The sequence below is a fragment of the Cebus imitator genome, unplaced genomic scaffold, assembly GCF_001604975.1.
Source record: "Cebus imitator isolate Cc_AM_T3 unplaced genomic scaffold, Cebus_imitator-1.0 Scaffold566, whole genome shotgun sequence".
NCBI classification, from domain to species: domain Eukaryota; kingdom Metazoa; phylum Chordata; class Mammalia; order Primates; family Cebidae; genus Cebus; species Cebus imitator.
Genome location: NW_016107881.1, coordinates 56,412 through 73,542, shown reverse-complemented (window position 1 = coordinate 73,542; position 17,131 = coordinate 56,412). Strand labels below are relative to the sequence as shown.

Sequence of the window (17,131 nt, the reverse complement as noted above, 5' to 3'; positions counted from 1 at the left end):
TCTGATATCATTTCTTCTGCTTGGTCAATTCGGCTGTTGATACTTGTGCATGCTTTGCAAGAAGTTCTCGTGTTGTGTTTTTCAGCTCCATCAGTTCACTTATATTCCTTTCTATTTTGTCCATTCTCGTTAGCATTTTGTCAAATCTCTTTTCAAGATTCTTAGTTTCTTTGCATTCGGTTAGAACATGTTCTTTTAGTTCACAGATGTTTCTTACTACCCACCTTGTGAAGTCTGATTCTGTCATTTCGTCACACTCATTCTCCATCCAACCTTGTTCCCTTTGCTGGTAAGGAGTTGTGATCCCTTGGAGGAGGAGAGGGTCTGGTTTCGGGTGTTTTCATCCTTTTTGCGTTGGTTTCTTCCCATCTTTATGGATTCATCAACCTGTCGTCTTTGTAGTTGCTGACTTTCAGATTGGGTCTCTGAGTGAACGTTCTGTTTGTTGATGATGAGGTTATTTCTTTTTCTTAGTTTTCCTTCTGACAGTCTGGTCCCTCTTCTGTAGGTCTGCTGAGGTCCACTCCAGGACCTGCTTGCCTGGAGATCACCTGCAGCAGCTGCAGTACAGTAAGGGTTGCTACCAGTTTTCTTCTTCTGCTATCTTTTTCCCAGAAGGATACCGGCCAAGTGTCAGTCTGATCTCTCCTTTATGAGGTGGCTCTTTGGATATACAGGGTTCAGGGAGCCGCTTGAGGAGACAGTCTGTTCATTATAGGAGCTCAAATGCTGAGCTGTAAGCTCCGTTGTTCATTCAGAGCTGCTGGGCAGGTACGTTTAGGTTTGCTGCAGCAGAACTCATAAACCGCTTTTTGTTCCCAGGTGCTCTGTCCCAGGGATTTAGGGCTTTATTTATGAGTTTCCATTGTGCTGCTGCCTCCTTTTTTTTTTCCTTCAGAGCTGCTCTGCCCAGCAAGGAGGCAGCCTAGTCAGTGTCTGCCTGTAGAGGGTTTGCTGAGCTGCTGTGGGCTCCGCCCAGCTGCCTAGTGAACTTCCGTGCAGTCCTGTTTATATGGGTGTAGCTAGAACTGCCTCAGCAGTGGTGGCCCACCTCTGTATTGGTGGACTCTCTCTGTAATGGCGGGTTTCCTCGGCTACGGTGGTCTGCCTCAACAATGGCGGACTACCACCTTATTGGTGGAGTGCCTCGGTAATGGCAGATCCCCCTCCCCCACAGAGTTGGTCCGTCCCGGGTTCAGCTGCGCTTGCTGTGAAACTCTCAATCCGTAGAGTTTCTGATTGCTGTTCTTTTGTGGGGGTGGGACCAGCTGAGCCTGACCACCTGGCTCCCTTTCTCGGAGCAATTTTTTTGTTTTTTTAAGTTAGTGTTCCAGTCACCTATTGAAGAGGCGCCGGGATCTGTGTGTTTTTCTGTGCGGTGACTCACTGTGCTGGCTTAAACAGCGGCACTGAGCTTCCTGGCCCTTTTTTTGCCCTGGAATCTACTGTTCCATTTCCCTGTTCAGTCCCCATTTTAAACAGATGAATGGGCGACTTCCTGTGGCTCCAATCGCCAGCCAAAAGGGCATCTGGGGCATTGTATTTTGCATGGAGAACCGCTGCGCCGGGGCGCTGACAGAGCAGCCGCATGGGGCAAAGCAGCCAAGCTGGACGACGCAGCTGCACTGGCCAAAACAGCCACGCTGGCGACCCATCGGGCTCCTCCACCTGGGAATTTCCTAGTCTGTGAGCAATAAAAATGCAGTGTCCACTCACCCTCTGTGCTTTCACTGGGATCTGCAATCCTGAGCTGTTCCTAAACGGCCATCTTGGATCAATCTTTCATAATTTAGTTCTTATTTTTCAAAGTCATTTTGGAAATTCTAGAATCTCTGCTTTTCCGTATAAGTTTTAGAATCAGCTTGTCATATCTATAAAATAAGCCTGCTGAGATTCTGCTTGGAATTTCATTGAATCTGTGGATCGAATTTGGGAGAACTGACATTTTAACACTATTACCTCTTTTGATCTCTGAACACAAATATCCCTTCTTTGATTTATGTCTTCTTTAATTTCTCTCATTAACACTTTACAGTATTTAGTCGAGAATTCTTGTGTATATTTTGTTGAATTTACCCTTCAATATTCTATGGTTTTTAAAGTGATATTAAATGGAATTTGAAAACGCAGTTTTAATATTTCATTACTAGTATATAGAAATGAAAATGAGTTTTGAATATTGGCTTTATATCCTGCAAACTTGCTAAACTCATGCCTTAGTTCTAGTAACTTTTTGTAGATTCTTTGAGTTTTTTTATGTAGACAATTATGACATCTATGAAAATGATGGTTGTACTTTTTCCTTTCCAAACGGTATGCACATTATTATTACTATTATTTTGCCTGACAGAGCAGCCGTGTGGGACAAAGTAGCCGCGCCAGCTGTCACAGCTGCGCTGGCCGAAACAGCCATGCTGGCGACCCGTGGGGCTCCTCCGCCTGGGAATTTCCTAATCTGTGGGCATTAAAAATGTGGCGTCTATTCACCCTCTGCGCTTTCACTGGGAGCTGCAATCCTGAGCTGTTCCTAAATGGCCATCTTGGGTCAATCCCCCACAAAAATTTTTTTTTTCAGCCTTTGTGCTCTTACTTTTTCTTGCCATATTACATTACCAAGGATTTTTAATACAGCGAGAAACAAAAGTGTTGATAGGCATTCGTGTCTAATTCCGTATCTCAGGGAAGCTTTTAACTTTGTACCATTAAGTATGTCTGTTCTAGGGTTTTTATATCTACAGCTTAACAGATTAACAAAATCTCCTTCTATTTCTAGTTTACTGAGAATTTTTATCATAAATAGATGTTAGATATTCATCAAATGCTTTTTCTTTACTGAATAATCATGTAATTTTTAAACTTTTATTACTTTACAATGAATCACACTCTCTTCCCATATTTATCAATCCACTCATTGTAAACATTTGAGTGTATGTATCACAAACACATCATGTGTATTTTTTTTTGCTGGCCCGTTTGACAGTACATTTTAATCTTTGTGAGATTTCATTATATATACTGCAGTATACTTCGCTTGAGATTTAGTATATCCTCTTACATAGCTACAACATTATCACATCTGAGATCTAATATTACCTAATGATGTCCAGCCCACATTCAGATTTCCCCAACTGCCCCAAAAATATCTGTAATTTTTTTCTGATTCAAGAGTCAATCAAGAATCATATATTACATTTGATTATTATATGCCTTTAACCTCTTTTAATCTACAATAGTACTCTCATATCTTTTTAAATGACATTCTCCATTAAAGCCATCATAACATAGATTTCTTTGTAGTTAAGGTTTTTAATTACAGATTCAATTCCTTTAATAGTCAAATATTCAGATTTTCTATTTCCTCTTTTGTCCATTTTAATCATTTTTGTCATGTTAGTCCACTGAATCTGTCAGAAGCTCATCTTCTCATCCTCCTCTTTTCCATCCAGCCTTCTCTTCTGGAATGGACAAGTCACTTCTAGGAAAAAGTGGCCCAAATGCCAGGATCACATTTTCTGGATTAGTTTCTGATTCCACATCTAGGCCCCCAAAATCTTCACTGCTTTGGTACTTCTCTGATACTGTCAAACAGACTTTGTATTCTGCAGCTTTTCTAGGTATTCTCCCTAGAGGGTTTTTCCACATTACCCTGTCTGCCACCTTGTGGGAAGTAAAACTCTTTGAACTCTTTTGCAATCTGCAGTTTTCAAAATAACTGTCACAAATACTGCTATATCCCTTTAACAGGCCTTTATAATTCTAAATGTCTACCACTACGTCCATAAGCAAAATTGCCAGATTCTGCTAATATCTTTTTATAGATCCTATCCAGTCACTGCTTTATAAATGGCTTTCTACCCTGGATTTTGACTCCTCATTTTTTAAAAGCAAAATCCTACTTCCTTGACAGCTCACAAACTATAAAGGATTCACAAATGCCCTAAACCATACTTTGTAAGCCACTCCCGTCCAACCTACCTTTTGAGTCTTACTTTTCTTAAAGACTAAGTTATTAAAGGTAAGATGCATTAAAAAGTCACAACTCATATAAATCAGGTCTTAGAAATAGGAAAAGCAAAACAAACAGGTCTTTGTGTGACAAAATAAGTTGAACAGTGAAAGAAACTAGTTCCATTATGGCTGAGTCTTGATCTGTATCCACATTAGAGTGAAATCATTAGATCAATACACTCTCGGACAACTTCAAACATTCTGTTCTGGCTCTTGGAGAGATACTCAGTTGGAGAGCTGATTAGGGAATGGTAGCACCTTTCTACCCACCTGTCTACTATTCTTGGCCCCCATCTTAGTTTCTGTCTACACTGTGCATATCTTACTAGCCTCATGAAATGATGATTTAAATTCTTAAGTAATAGATACATGCATTTTACTTACTGCTAGTCTCAATCTTGACTTATTTTCAAAAATGTTTATACTTAGAGCACATAAAATATGACAAAGTGTCTTTTCCAACAAAATATAGGTTAATGTGACTATAATCTTTCAGCGTTCATGAAGGAGACAGCTATGCCTACAATGAATATTTGAATACATAAGAACCAAGAATATTATTTTTAAATAATTTATACATTTTCTCTCTAAAACTAAATTTTATTATTAAAATAATCTTAAGGGGAGAATCAAATTGTAAAAAGGTATGGAAATATAACAAATGTAAATTGTGGGGTTGGGGGCAAGAGGAGGAATACTTAAAAGTAACAAAAAGACAAAAAATTGCCACTTGTAAGACATGGTCAGCATTACAGGTAGTGAAGACCATGGAGAACTTCGAGTTAGATTCTCAATACTTCATTTGTTTATTGAACATCTACTGGATCCCTTGTAGCACATTAGGCAATGGAATAGAAATATGCTATAATTCCTATAATCCCTGTATCATCAAAGCATTCAGTCTATCAGAGACCTTACTACTGTGAAGGGAGAAGACAGGAAAATAAATATGAAACAACAAGAAAAGTACTCTAATGAATTATGAATAATAGAACACATTGGAGAAAGCTATTTTAACGCATAAAAGAGAGAGAGAAAACAGTATGCACCGTTCGGGAAATTCAGACAGTAAACACTGCATATGTTGGCATAAAGTTTGCATGTGATTCAACGAGAAACAGATGAAAACGTAAATCGTGTCAACTCATAAAGGAGTTTTACGTGTCATTCTAAAGAATTTGATCTAAAAGGTAAGCTGGGAATAAAAATGAGCTCTGCTTTGACAAAGATCAGTGTAGTGACAGTGAAGAAGGTGGATGAGAAAGGAAGGCTAAAGCAAATAACTACTGAAGCAGCTCAGGCATGGGGTGGTTAAAGGCTGAAATGGGGCAATGGTAAACATACAGAGTAAATTTAAGAACACCTGAAAAGTAGACTTAATAGGACATGACCTCTAACTACAAGGAAAGGAAAGGTAAAAATCTAGGATTTCTATCATATTTCTATTTCAGAATTCGGATCTAGGCCTACTTTCAACACATACAAACCAGAGGATTCACTTAACCTTAATGGACCCTGTTTCTTCACATACAAAAATGAAGGCATTAGACAAGATGTCCTCTGATATTTCCTCCAGCTTAATGTCGATTGTTCAGATTAAACAATATGCATGGCCTTAAGTGTCTCATAATATTATACTCAAGTAAATATAATCTTTTTCTTTATTCTCTTGTTTAACCTTTTTAATACAATTGTACCAAAATTATCTATGTTAGAAGAGAAATATAAGAGAAATGACAGGGACATTTTCCACACAAGACTAATCTTTTCAAAGCTGGTAGTTTAATAACATTTCCAGTATCAGCATTTTCATCCAGAAAGGACAGCTGACTACTATTCAACTTAAGTTTCACTAAAGCTAATAGTTATTCAGCTTAAGTATGGCATTTAAAAGTGGGTACAACAGATTTAGAATTTGCCTGCATCCAACTTAAGTTTATTTGTCTGAGAAATATTGTTTTGAGATATTAATCTCAAAATAATCCCTTAAACATATAGGTCAGGTGTTCAGTCCCTAAGTATAAATCAGATATCTATTTCATCACAGGTGCAATCCCTAGGATTACATTTCATGACTGGTATTCAAAACAATGTTTTTTGACTTGTGGCCAGAGATATCCAGAGAAAAAAATCTAAAGGTTTTTGTTTTTTTTTTTTTAATCTTAAATTCCACATCATTTATGTAAAGAAATAACTTAGTCATGGATTGAATAAGCTCAATATGTCATTACATTTTTGCCCAGTATGATGAGGCATTTTTATAATGTAACTCAAGAAGAGGAAGGATACTCTGTATAGTTTTTGAAAAGTACTTAAGTCAGATTGTGGTGGCCCCAACATCTTACAAATGAAAATGCAATGAAGACCACAAGGGTTAAGATCCTAGCCAAGGTGATGTGGAAGACTGCATTTTCACCACTATTTTTCAAACAACCAAATTGCCTGTGTATTCTTAAAATACAGAGTCTAATTCTATGCCAAATGCTATTACAAACCTCATCAAAATGTGTTATACTTCCCCTAGGCTTAAGCACACTCAATTTTTACTAATGTTCTTGAACTTTTGAAGATCTAACTTTACAAACATATGAGATATTTTATACTTTCACAACTTAAAACAATGAAGACATTCTATTAAATATTATACTAGGTTATAAATCAATGATAGTTAAGTGAGATATTTTTAAAAGTTAACACATTTGAAAAAAAATTTAAAGATTTGATGATCATAAGAAAGTTTCCACATTTATGAGATGTAACAAACACACTCCAGAGCTAGTATGTGGAATAAAACTGCCAACCAGCAAGCACATGGTAAGGTAAGGATCCAAATTCTCTCTCTACCAAGGAACTACCTGAGAATTTTTTTTTCATTTATTTAACAAATGAATTTTTATTAAGACCCTAAAATATTCTGGGTTCTAGTATAAGCACTGAAAATGGAGAGTTTAACAAGAATAAGATCCTATTCTCATGAAACTTACATCAGAGTGGCAATAAACAAGCAAAATGTCGGATAGTGTGATACTTGTTATGGAGAAAATGTTATGAATGGTTACAAGATAGTGATTGGGTAAAAACTTATTGGAGTGAAGACCATTAAGGAAATAATTTTTTAGGTAAGTTTAAAATGACAAAAAGGAATCTACCATCATTAAGTTTAGAACAGAGCATTCCCAACACAGAGAGCAGTATGTGCAAAGACCCAAATCAGGTACCAGCTTGATAGGTTTGAGAAAGTTGAAGAAAGCCATGTGTCTGAAACACAGTAGGGAAGGCAAGAATGAAGTGAGGTCAGAGAGAAAGGAGGAGGCCAGATCATATAAGACTAGAGAAGAAGTCTGGACTTTTTATAGGTACAAATCTGCTGAATTTGGAAAATCTAGAACTATCCTGGTGTTAATTATACACAGAGTTTTACCAGTCATTTGTTTGTTTCATTTAGTCTGGTTTTTAACTTTGGGAAGATAACCTGAGTGAGTATATAATATTACAATTTCAAATTACAATTTCCTTCAAATATAATCAACTGATAAGAATATTAGTGTGTGAAGGAAACAGAAGCAGTCAAAGTATAGTTTAAGTGCTGTTATTGACTGTGCATTAGGTAGGCGTCTATAATAAGAGACTGAGCTACATGGCTTTTAAGCTTCCTTAGAGCTACGTTAAAATTTTAATTTACTTTATCCTTATTTTAATCAACAGAGGTTTTCAAACCCTAAATTCCTACAAATCCTTCATGCTTGACAGTAGTTTGTTTGTTTGTTTTTTTACTTCTGCCTATCTCTAGCCTGTCACTCTCTATCCTAAGCTCATTGATAGATAAGGACTGTCTTTTTTTTTTTTTTCTTTTTGAGACAGGGTCTCACTCGAGTCGCCCAGACTGAAGTGCAGTGGCACAATCTCAGCTCTCCATAGTCTCAACCTCCCAGGCTCAGGCGATTTTCCCACATCAGCCTCCCGAGTAGCTGGAACTGCAAGTTCACATCACCATGTCCAAGTAACTTATTTCATTTGTATTTTTAGTAAAGACGGGGTTTTGTCATGTTGCCCAGGCTAGTCTCGAACTCCTGGACTAAAGCAATTTGACTGCCTCGGCCTCCCAAAGTGCTGGAGTTACATGCATGAGCCACCGTGCCTGACCAGGACTGTCTTTCATAATTATGAATACTTATGCCTAGAAAGTTTCGCTTTCCTTTATATAGTATGTTGCTTACAAGAAATCTATTTTTGAACTTTATTGGTTCTATTAAAAAAAAAAGTGAAAGAGAAAAAAGAAAACTATACCTATTTGTTTTGCAGCATGTAGTATATCTTTTAAGTCTTCATTTATACTTTGCATTTTACCCTTCTCCAGTTTTTCATTCAAAAATGTTATTATCTTCTTCCATGTCAAGCCCAAATCTGAAACTTGTTCATGAAGTTTAGATCGCTTTATCTGAAATACAGATCATGATATAGTAGAAAAATACTGGTTAAAGTTCTTCTCAACTCCAACACTGATTACATATATTCTGCATTATGTTATACAACTTGGTACTACTCACGAGAATTCAAAGTTGTATCTATTCACATCCAAACTGACTACTCAAAAAACAAGTATTACTTAAATGGGTTTTTGTAGATTCTCATTTGTTTAAAAGATATGTTTAATAAAAGCTGGTTTTACAGAATTTTTTTTTTTTTTTTTGAGACAGGTCTCACTGTCACTCAGGCTGGAGTGCAACAACAGCTCAACCACAGCCCACTGCAACCTCCACCTCCTGGGTTCAAGTGATTTTCCAGACTCAGCCTCTCAAGTAGCTGGGATTACAAGCATGAGCCACAACACCCAGCTAATTTTTTTGTGTTTAGTAGAGATGAGTTTTCACCATGTTGGTCAGGCTGGTCTGAAACTCCTGACCTCAGCCTCCCAAAGTGCTGGGATTACAGGTATGAGCCACTGCGCCCAGCCCTTTTTATAGTTTTAATTACACTGCATACTCATAAAATCTTTTCACAGAGCAAAGTAAAAAGCTCAACACGCAGATAATAACATTATTATTATTGTTACTGATAACATCACACGTGTCTTGCCATTTTTCTAACAGCTTGTTTTTAATATAGCTTAGTGTATATTTAATATAGCTTAGACTGTATTTACATTTATATAATGTATATAAATAAGAGCTTTATGTCATGCTTTTTGATGAAAGGCATTTATAGAAAATTAGACTCTCATGATAGGTTCAATATATTCAAGTCGGCATTGCTTTCTTAAGCATGTTCCTAGACCAGGTGAGGCATTTCAAAGATTCTTTTCTATACACACTCTTTTCTATTAGTTGACTTAAACAACAGAAATTTATTTTCTGACAGTTCTGGAGCTAGAAGTTCAAGATGAAGGTGTTGGCAAGCTTGGTTTCTTCTGAGGCTTTTGTATATTTAAGACTACAGATCTTTTCATTCTCAAGAACTGACCACAGAGCACAATGAAAATTTTATTTTAGACCTCTGGCTTTGAAAACTCATGAAGCTTTCTAACCAAATAAAAAAGTAGTTGGTCAGGTAGAAAGCAGTAATTTTACTATTGGTTAGTCAGATGAAAATGCATAATTCCCTGCCTCCATTTTTTTTTTTTTTTAATTTCAAATGTGGCTAGTAAATCTGAGTTTGCGGGGGTGGGGGGGGGTGGGGGGAGAATAGGCAAGGGCAGAGATGAAATAAAATTGTCAATAAAATGAATTAAGTTGTTACAATAGGGTCATAAGCACATTAAGGTTTATCTTATTTGGCTCCTTACTTTTGTATACATTGAACAGCCTCTGAGATAAAAAGCTATATTAAAATGAAGCTCATCATATATACTACTTTCCTTCCTCAGGGAGGAAAAAAATGTTTAAAAGTTTACAGGAATAAATAAGATGGGATAAGTTCTTTGTCCTTATACACTTTTAAATTTTAAAAACTTCTGTTATATCTCTAATACAGAATAACTTGCAAAGGGCCTTGAGGAGGTGAGGAGAGAAAATAATTCAAGTTTAGGATAGCAACATTAATTAACTATAGAATATACTCTTGTTTAGCTGCTGTGAACAATGTAAAACAGCCACTATTGTCAAGAAGGTAAACTGTTTCCTGTTGAACAAAATTTTGTATCATTAGAGAAAAAGAAAACTATCCAAAATCTGTTACAAACCTCTTCTTCCTAGTATCGATCTTTGAGTGAAACTATTAGTTAAAAAAGCTGCATAAGGACTTTTAGCAATAAAATTTTAACCTACTAGGAAACAATGTTATCATTCTACAATAGATTCAAATAAGGAGTCAGCAATTAAAGTGAATGTTTTTCAAAAAACAGAAAAGGGCCAGTTATTTCATATACGATATTACATGGTTCATTTCTTCATACATAGAATTGATATAGCTTTAGGCCTTTACAATTCACAACACTATGGCTAAGATTCTAAAACATTTGCCCTTTCCTGGTGACATTTATAATATGAAAGCTGTCATTATATTTCTTGCAAATTTCAGCAACTTAGAGATAAATAATTTTTTTTTTTTTTTTTTTTTTTAAGACAGAGTCTCGCTGTTGCCTAGGCTGGAGTGCAGTGGCACAATCAATGTTCCTCCAAAGTGATAATTGCCCATTTTTGCCCTAGTGAGATTTACCTATATTTGTAGGAAGGGTAAAATTAGCATTATTTATCATAAATTTAATTCACATAAGGAAACTTTTCCATAGCATAATTAGTAAAGCAGGGGTCAGCCTTTACTGCAAATGTCAAAACAGTCCACATAAATTTTTGTTTCTTACTATATTTCTGAAATTTTAGTCATAAAATAGCTTTTAAAATGACAATGTTTCTTAAGTCTTAAATGCCTTTCTTACCAATTATAATGACAAAACAAGTCAATTAGGAGATCAGCCCCTGAGTTCAAGAGATTAATATTCACATTTTTCATGATTAGGTACAGACACTGCTTTTGTTCATTTTATAAGAATTTTGCCAGAGACCTAAAAACTACTCAGGTGATCCAGAGGTAAATTACAGGATCAAGTTACAAAAATAACTATGATAGGGAGCTGAACAACAACAGAAACATTAACAAAGGATTCAATTATCATAGTTCTGATTATTCCCCTTGACAATATGGTTATAGGGGCCTAACGTATTCCATAGGAAACAGCAGCATACACATTCTCCATCTTCGTCTCACATCAAAGAAGATAAAACTTCCATGTTAAGCACATAGAATGGGGAAAAACCAATGTCAAATAGTTGTCCACAGTCTATGTTTATAATGATGTTCAACATTTCTACCTTTAACAAATCTACCTTTAAGTCAGCCACTTCTTCATTATAATTATCTTGCTTGGTGACATTTGAAAAGGAACGCAAGGCTCCTGTGAGACGAGGTAAAGCCATCTATTATTCAATCAGTGATCCATACAACAAGAAACCTGAAACTGAAACAAAACAAGATGATATTTATCTCTTCAGAAGAGGTAGCAGAGGTAATCAAACTCAACAAATTAACCTATATAAGAGGAAAAAAAGAAAAAAAAATAGTTAAAAAGCAATTGTTATAAATGTTGAAAAATTCTCCTGACCTATTTTCTATCCATTAAGTTTTTTTTTTGGTTTTTATAAAGCATTAGCTATGGTTGGAGAAAGGAAAAAGAAACAAACATTTCCTCAAAATGTCTTCTGTAGATTCCCATGTACAGGCCTCAAACACTGTATTACTACTGCCAATAATATTGAAAGAGATGAAACCACTTGTTCTTTTTTTTCTTTAATTTTGTTTTATGCTTACTGATTTCAAGTTACACCGCTTTCCAGTGGTTACTGCTGCTTGCAATAGTTTCCCTTGATGTTCGTATAGCTGGCTTTACACTGAGCTCTTGGCTTAAAAGATATCTCCTAAGATGGAGCCTTTCCTGACCACCCCATCTAAAACAGGCAACCCAGTCATTGCCTGTCAAAGCCCCAAATGTTAATTCTCTTTATAGCACTAAGTCATATTTGACACTTTATTTACTAATGTTTGCATTGTTTCGCCCCATAAAAAGTAAGCTTCATGACAGAAAGACTTCTATTTTACTAATCTCCCCAGCAAATGGAAAACAGAACTAGAATAATTATCTGCTAAATGAATAAATGGAAGAAAAATGAAAAAACGGTGAAAATGGCAACAGATTGGACAACAGGCCAGAAAAGAAAACAGCTGATGAGGAGGAAGATCATATAGGGAAAAAGGGAATTCAGATGGCCTGGTCTAATCTCCTTCTTAGGCTGATGACTAAGCAACTTCTACGCAAAAAGATTAATATTTACCATTACTATGAAATACTCTTGGAGGACTGTACTAGTTTAAGATTGCTTATTGTAATACAACTACTATCTACAGATTTATAAGGCATAGCTCCCTGAAGAATGTCACATAATCTATGTCAGTCTTTAAAACATCTGTTAGGAATGATTTTACCCCACGTGGGACATCTGGCAATATCTGAGATATTTTGGGTATCACAGCCATAAGGGAGGGGGAAGGGGACTACTGGCTTCTAGTGGATAGAGGCCAGTGATGCCACTAAACATACAATGCAGAGGACAGCTCCCCAACAACTAAGAATTACCTAAGCCAAAATGTCCCATGTGGTAAGGAAAGAACTGGGAAAGGGAAGACATACAGTATGTCTCAGACTACTCTCTGCTCCTGCTGTTTCTCTTGATTACTGTATTTTTGAAGTTATCAGAAAGGGTAATACTTGGAAAAATTTCTGACTGATATATTACAAAAATCAGATACAAAATAACTATCGATAATAACTATAATAACTACAACAGAATTTTTAAAATAATGAATAATAAACTATGAGTAGGCTGATTTGAAAATATAACTTTTAGAAATAAAAATATATTCTTATTAAATTTAAAAACAACCATCAGATGGGTTAAGCAACAGCTAAAAATAAAAGTGATGACCTGGAAGAGACCTTAGATGAAATAACACATGCATGCTGTCACAAATGGACTAAGTACAGATAATGCAGGATAAATAAAAGCAAACCCAAATATATCAATAATCATAATAAAGACAAATTAAGCTTACCTCTCAAAAGACTGACAGGATGAACTACAAAACAACAAAGAAGTAAACACTAGGGCTACACTGGAAACATGGGACAGCATAGGCTGAAAGTTATGGGATAGGATAAGATCTTCCTGCAAATAACCAAATGTAGCTGGTGGTTATATCAAAAATATCAGATCAGACAAAATTGGCTTCAAAACAAGAGGTATTAGGGAGGGATTAAAAAAGAAAAAAAAAAAAAAAAACTCTCTACATTAACAAGAGAAGATAAAGCTCACTAAGAAGACATAGAAGTCCTGAATTTCTATGCACTGCAAGGATGGTCGTCAAAATAAAACAAATAAACTTCAAGGAGAAATGACAAGTCTAACATCAAAGTAAAAGTTTAAAGACCTCAATTATTGACAGGTCAAGTCAACTTTCCCTCCAAAATAAAAAAAAATAATAAACATAAAGAGAACCTGAGGAGTACAATTACTAAGTTTGTTTTAATGAATATAGAAACCTGAACTTGATTAAAAAAATGCATATTCTACTAAAGTACACTTGAACAGTTTCAAAAATCATCTATGTATACTGGGCCATAAAGCAAGTCTCAACAAATTACAAAGAATAAGTGTAAGTCAGAAGTTAGTAAACTTTTATGCAAAAAGAAAGTAGTAAAAAATTTAGGTTTAGGCCAGGCACAGTGGCTCATGCCTAATCCCCCAAATTTGGGAGGCCGAGGTGGGCGGATCAGCTGAGGTCAGGAGTTTGAGAACAACCTGGCCAACATGGCGAAACCCTATCTCTACTAAAAATACAAAAATTACCCAGGCATGGTGGCAGGCGCCTGTAATCCCAGCTACTCAGGAGACTGATGACACATGAGAATCCCTTGAACCCAGGAGGTGGACACAGCAGTGAGCTGACATTGCGCCACTGTACTCCAGCCAGGATGACAGAGTTTGAATCTCTCAAAAAAAAAAAAAAAAAAAAAAAAATTTTAATTCCAAAAAAAAAAAAAAAAAAAAAAAAAATTAGGTTTGGCAAGCCAGATGCAGTCACTGCCATATATTCTTTCCTTTTTATGATACTTTAAAAGCGTAAAACCCATTCTTGGGCTCAGGGTGACCAAATCTGTTTACTGACCCCTGATACAAGTCATATTCTTTGAGCAAAATAGCTAAGATTACAAATCAGAAACAAAAAAATGAGGTATTAAAAACAGACATGATTTCACTGGAAATCAGTAAAGAACTGGTATGAGGACAGCTGGGGAAAAACCAGTTGGACCCTCTACATCACACCGGAAAATTTTCAACAGAGAAGTCAAATGATCCAATTTACAAATAAACTCCTAAATTAGCTGACTTCAGATTACAACTACCTGCTGGGAATGAATTCAGAAGACCATGTATGGAAATAAGATGATTCAGTGAATCACATCTGGATTTTTCTAATACTAGATAACATACATACTTCCTGGAGCATTTGGAAGAAAATAATGAAAGCAAGAATCAGTGGAGAGTATAGAGCAGAGATTCTCAAACTTTATTCTATATTGAAACTACCTGGAGGGCTTCTTGAAAAACAAACTGGCCGAGCCCTACCACCTTATCCCCTTCACACCAATATTCCATTCAGTAGATCAGATGGCACTGAGATGGGATTTGAGAATTTATATTTCCAGCAAGTTTGCTGATGATACAGCAGGTCAAGGATTATAGTTGAGAACCATTATCTCAAAGGTGATGTCTTTTATTCGTTTCTTTTTTTGAGGCACAGTTGCCCAGGCTGGGATGGAGGGGCATAATCTCAGATCACTGAAACCTCTGCCTACTGGGTTCAAGTGATTCTCCTGCCTCAGCCTCCTGAGTAGCTGGGATTACAGGTGTGTGTCACCACACCCGGCTAATTTTTGTATTTTTAATAGAGACGGGGTTTTGTCATGTTGGTCAGGCTGGTCTCATACTCCTGACCTCATGATCTGCCTGCCTCAGCCTCCCAAAGTGCTGGCATGAGCCACTGGGCCCGGCCGATATCTTTTATTCTTAAATCATCACTTAATTTTGTCTCAAGTCAATAATGGCCAAGGAATAAATTCATCTATTAAGAAACCCATGGACTGCGTGCTTGGCACAGTGGTTCACATCTGTAATCCCAGCACTTTGGGAGGCCAAGCCAGGTAGATCGCTTGAGGCCAGGAGTTTGAGACCAGCCTGGGCAACATAGTGAGACCCCCAACTCTACAAAAATTTTTTTTAAAGCCAGGCAAGTGACACGTGCCTGTAGTCCCAGGTCTTCAGGAGGCTGAGGTGGGAGAAGTGCTTGAGCCCAGAAGGGCAAGGCTACAGTGAGCCATGATCGTGCCACTGCAGTCAGCCTGGGTGACAGAAATCCATAGCATGAATTCAGTTCATAGCCTGGCTCCTACCAGTCTTTCTCAACTGGGGTCTGTAAGAGAATACAAGTCTCTTACTGAAAGTGACTTGACATTTTCTCAATTTTTCCAAGAATTGTACATAGTATATATGTACATTGTACATATCATCTACAGAGATGAAATAAGGCATACAATGGCCTAAGGCATTGGGGTTTTAATTTTCTACCCACACTGAGAGACTGCAAAAACGTATTCATGAAGACTAAATTTAGTCAAAAGTCTTTAAAGAAAGGCCCTGATAGTAAACTAAACATATTCTGCCTCAGAATCTACGTTTTATGACACAAATTAGTGCTTTCAAAATATAGCTTCAGAACAAGAAACATATGATATATGAATACTGTGCCTCAGGCATGGTCTTACCAATTAATGGGGTAGTTGGGGCCACTACTTTCCCCATTTTTATATACATCACAGTAATATCCTAAATCCTCTGTGCTTTTCTTTTTTAAAACGTAGGAAGCAAGACTTCATTTTTATCCTAACTCACAAACCTAGCAAATCCTAACAAGATAAGATAATACACTCAACTTCTAAGAAGAGATTTAATATTAGTATTTGGTTATGACATCACATTGTTATAAACTATAGTAACTGAAAACTTTAAAGCTCCCTGAGATCTGAGTAGAAAAAGAAAAGGATCATGGCAGACAGGAAGCAGGACTAGATTGCAGCTCCCACTCTGACACAGCAGCGTGTGGAGCCTCGCATCATGAACTTTTGCTCCAGAATGACTGAAGGAATAAATCAGGAACCCACAGACCTTCTGAAGGAAGCAGATTGTTCCTGCAGGATCCAGGAGACACCCCAAATACTGTGCTGGTATCCATGGCTGAGAGACCCACAGATGGTTCAGTTCACATCAGAGGACTCTGTACAGACAACCCCCAGTACCAGCCCAGAGCCTGGCAGACCTGCTGAGTGGCTAGACACAGAAGAGAAATAACAATCACTATAGCTTGGCTTTCAGGAAGTCACATCCATAGGAAAATGGGGAGAATACTACATCAAGGGAACACCCCATGGGACAAAAATAATCTGAACAACAGCCTTGAGCCCTAGACCTTCCCTCTGACAGACCCTACCCATATGAGAAGGAACCAGAAAACCAACACTGGTAATATGACAAAGCATGGTTCTTTAATACCTGCGCCTACCAAAAAAACACACTAGCTCACCAACAATGGATCCAAACCAAGAAGAAATCCCTGATTTACCTGAATTCAGAATTCAGAAGGTCAGTTACTAAGCTAATCAAGGAGGCACCAGAGAAAGGCAAAGCCCAATTTAGGGACAGTAAAAAAAAAAAAAGAAACAAACAAAAAATGAGGGGAGAAATCATCAGTGAAATAGCATAAATTAGAAACAATTAAAACTTCAGGAAACATGGACACACTTAAAGAAATGTAAAATGCTCTGGAAAGTCTGGGCAATAGAATTGAACAAGCAGAAGAAAGAACTTCAGAGCTTGAAGACAAGGTTTTCAAATTAAACCAATCGAACAAAGGCAAAGAAAAAGTAATAAGAAAATATGAACAGGCCGGGCGAGGTGGCTCATGCCTATAATCCCAGCACTTTGGGAGACCAAGGCAGGTGGATCACGAGGTCAAGAGA

At 36.9% G+C, this 17,131-nt stretch overlaps 1 protein-coding gene across 3 annotated transcripts in view; it reads right to left on the bottom strand.

The window, feature by feature from the left end:
* ASCC3 (activating signal cointegrator 1 complex subunit 3) overlaps nt 1-17,131 on the bottom strand; it is a 361,903-nt gene that overhangs the window by 336,149 nt on the left and 8,623 nt on the right. For all 3 annotated transcript variants that reach the window (XM_037734022.1, XM_017515928.2, XM_017515926.2), the window contains exons 2-3: nt 11,331-11,461; nt 8,296-8,446 (exon numbers count right to left, since the gene is read on the bottom strand). In XM_037734022.1, the coding sequence (XP_037589950.1) occupies nt 8,296-8,446; nt 11,331-11,420 (241 nt within the window). In that variant the 5' untranslated portion in view covers nt 11,421-11,461. The remainder of the gene's footprint in view (nt 1-8,295; nt 8,447-11,330; nt 11,462-17,131) is intronic.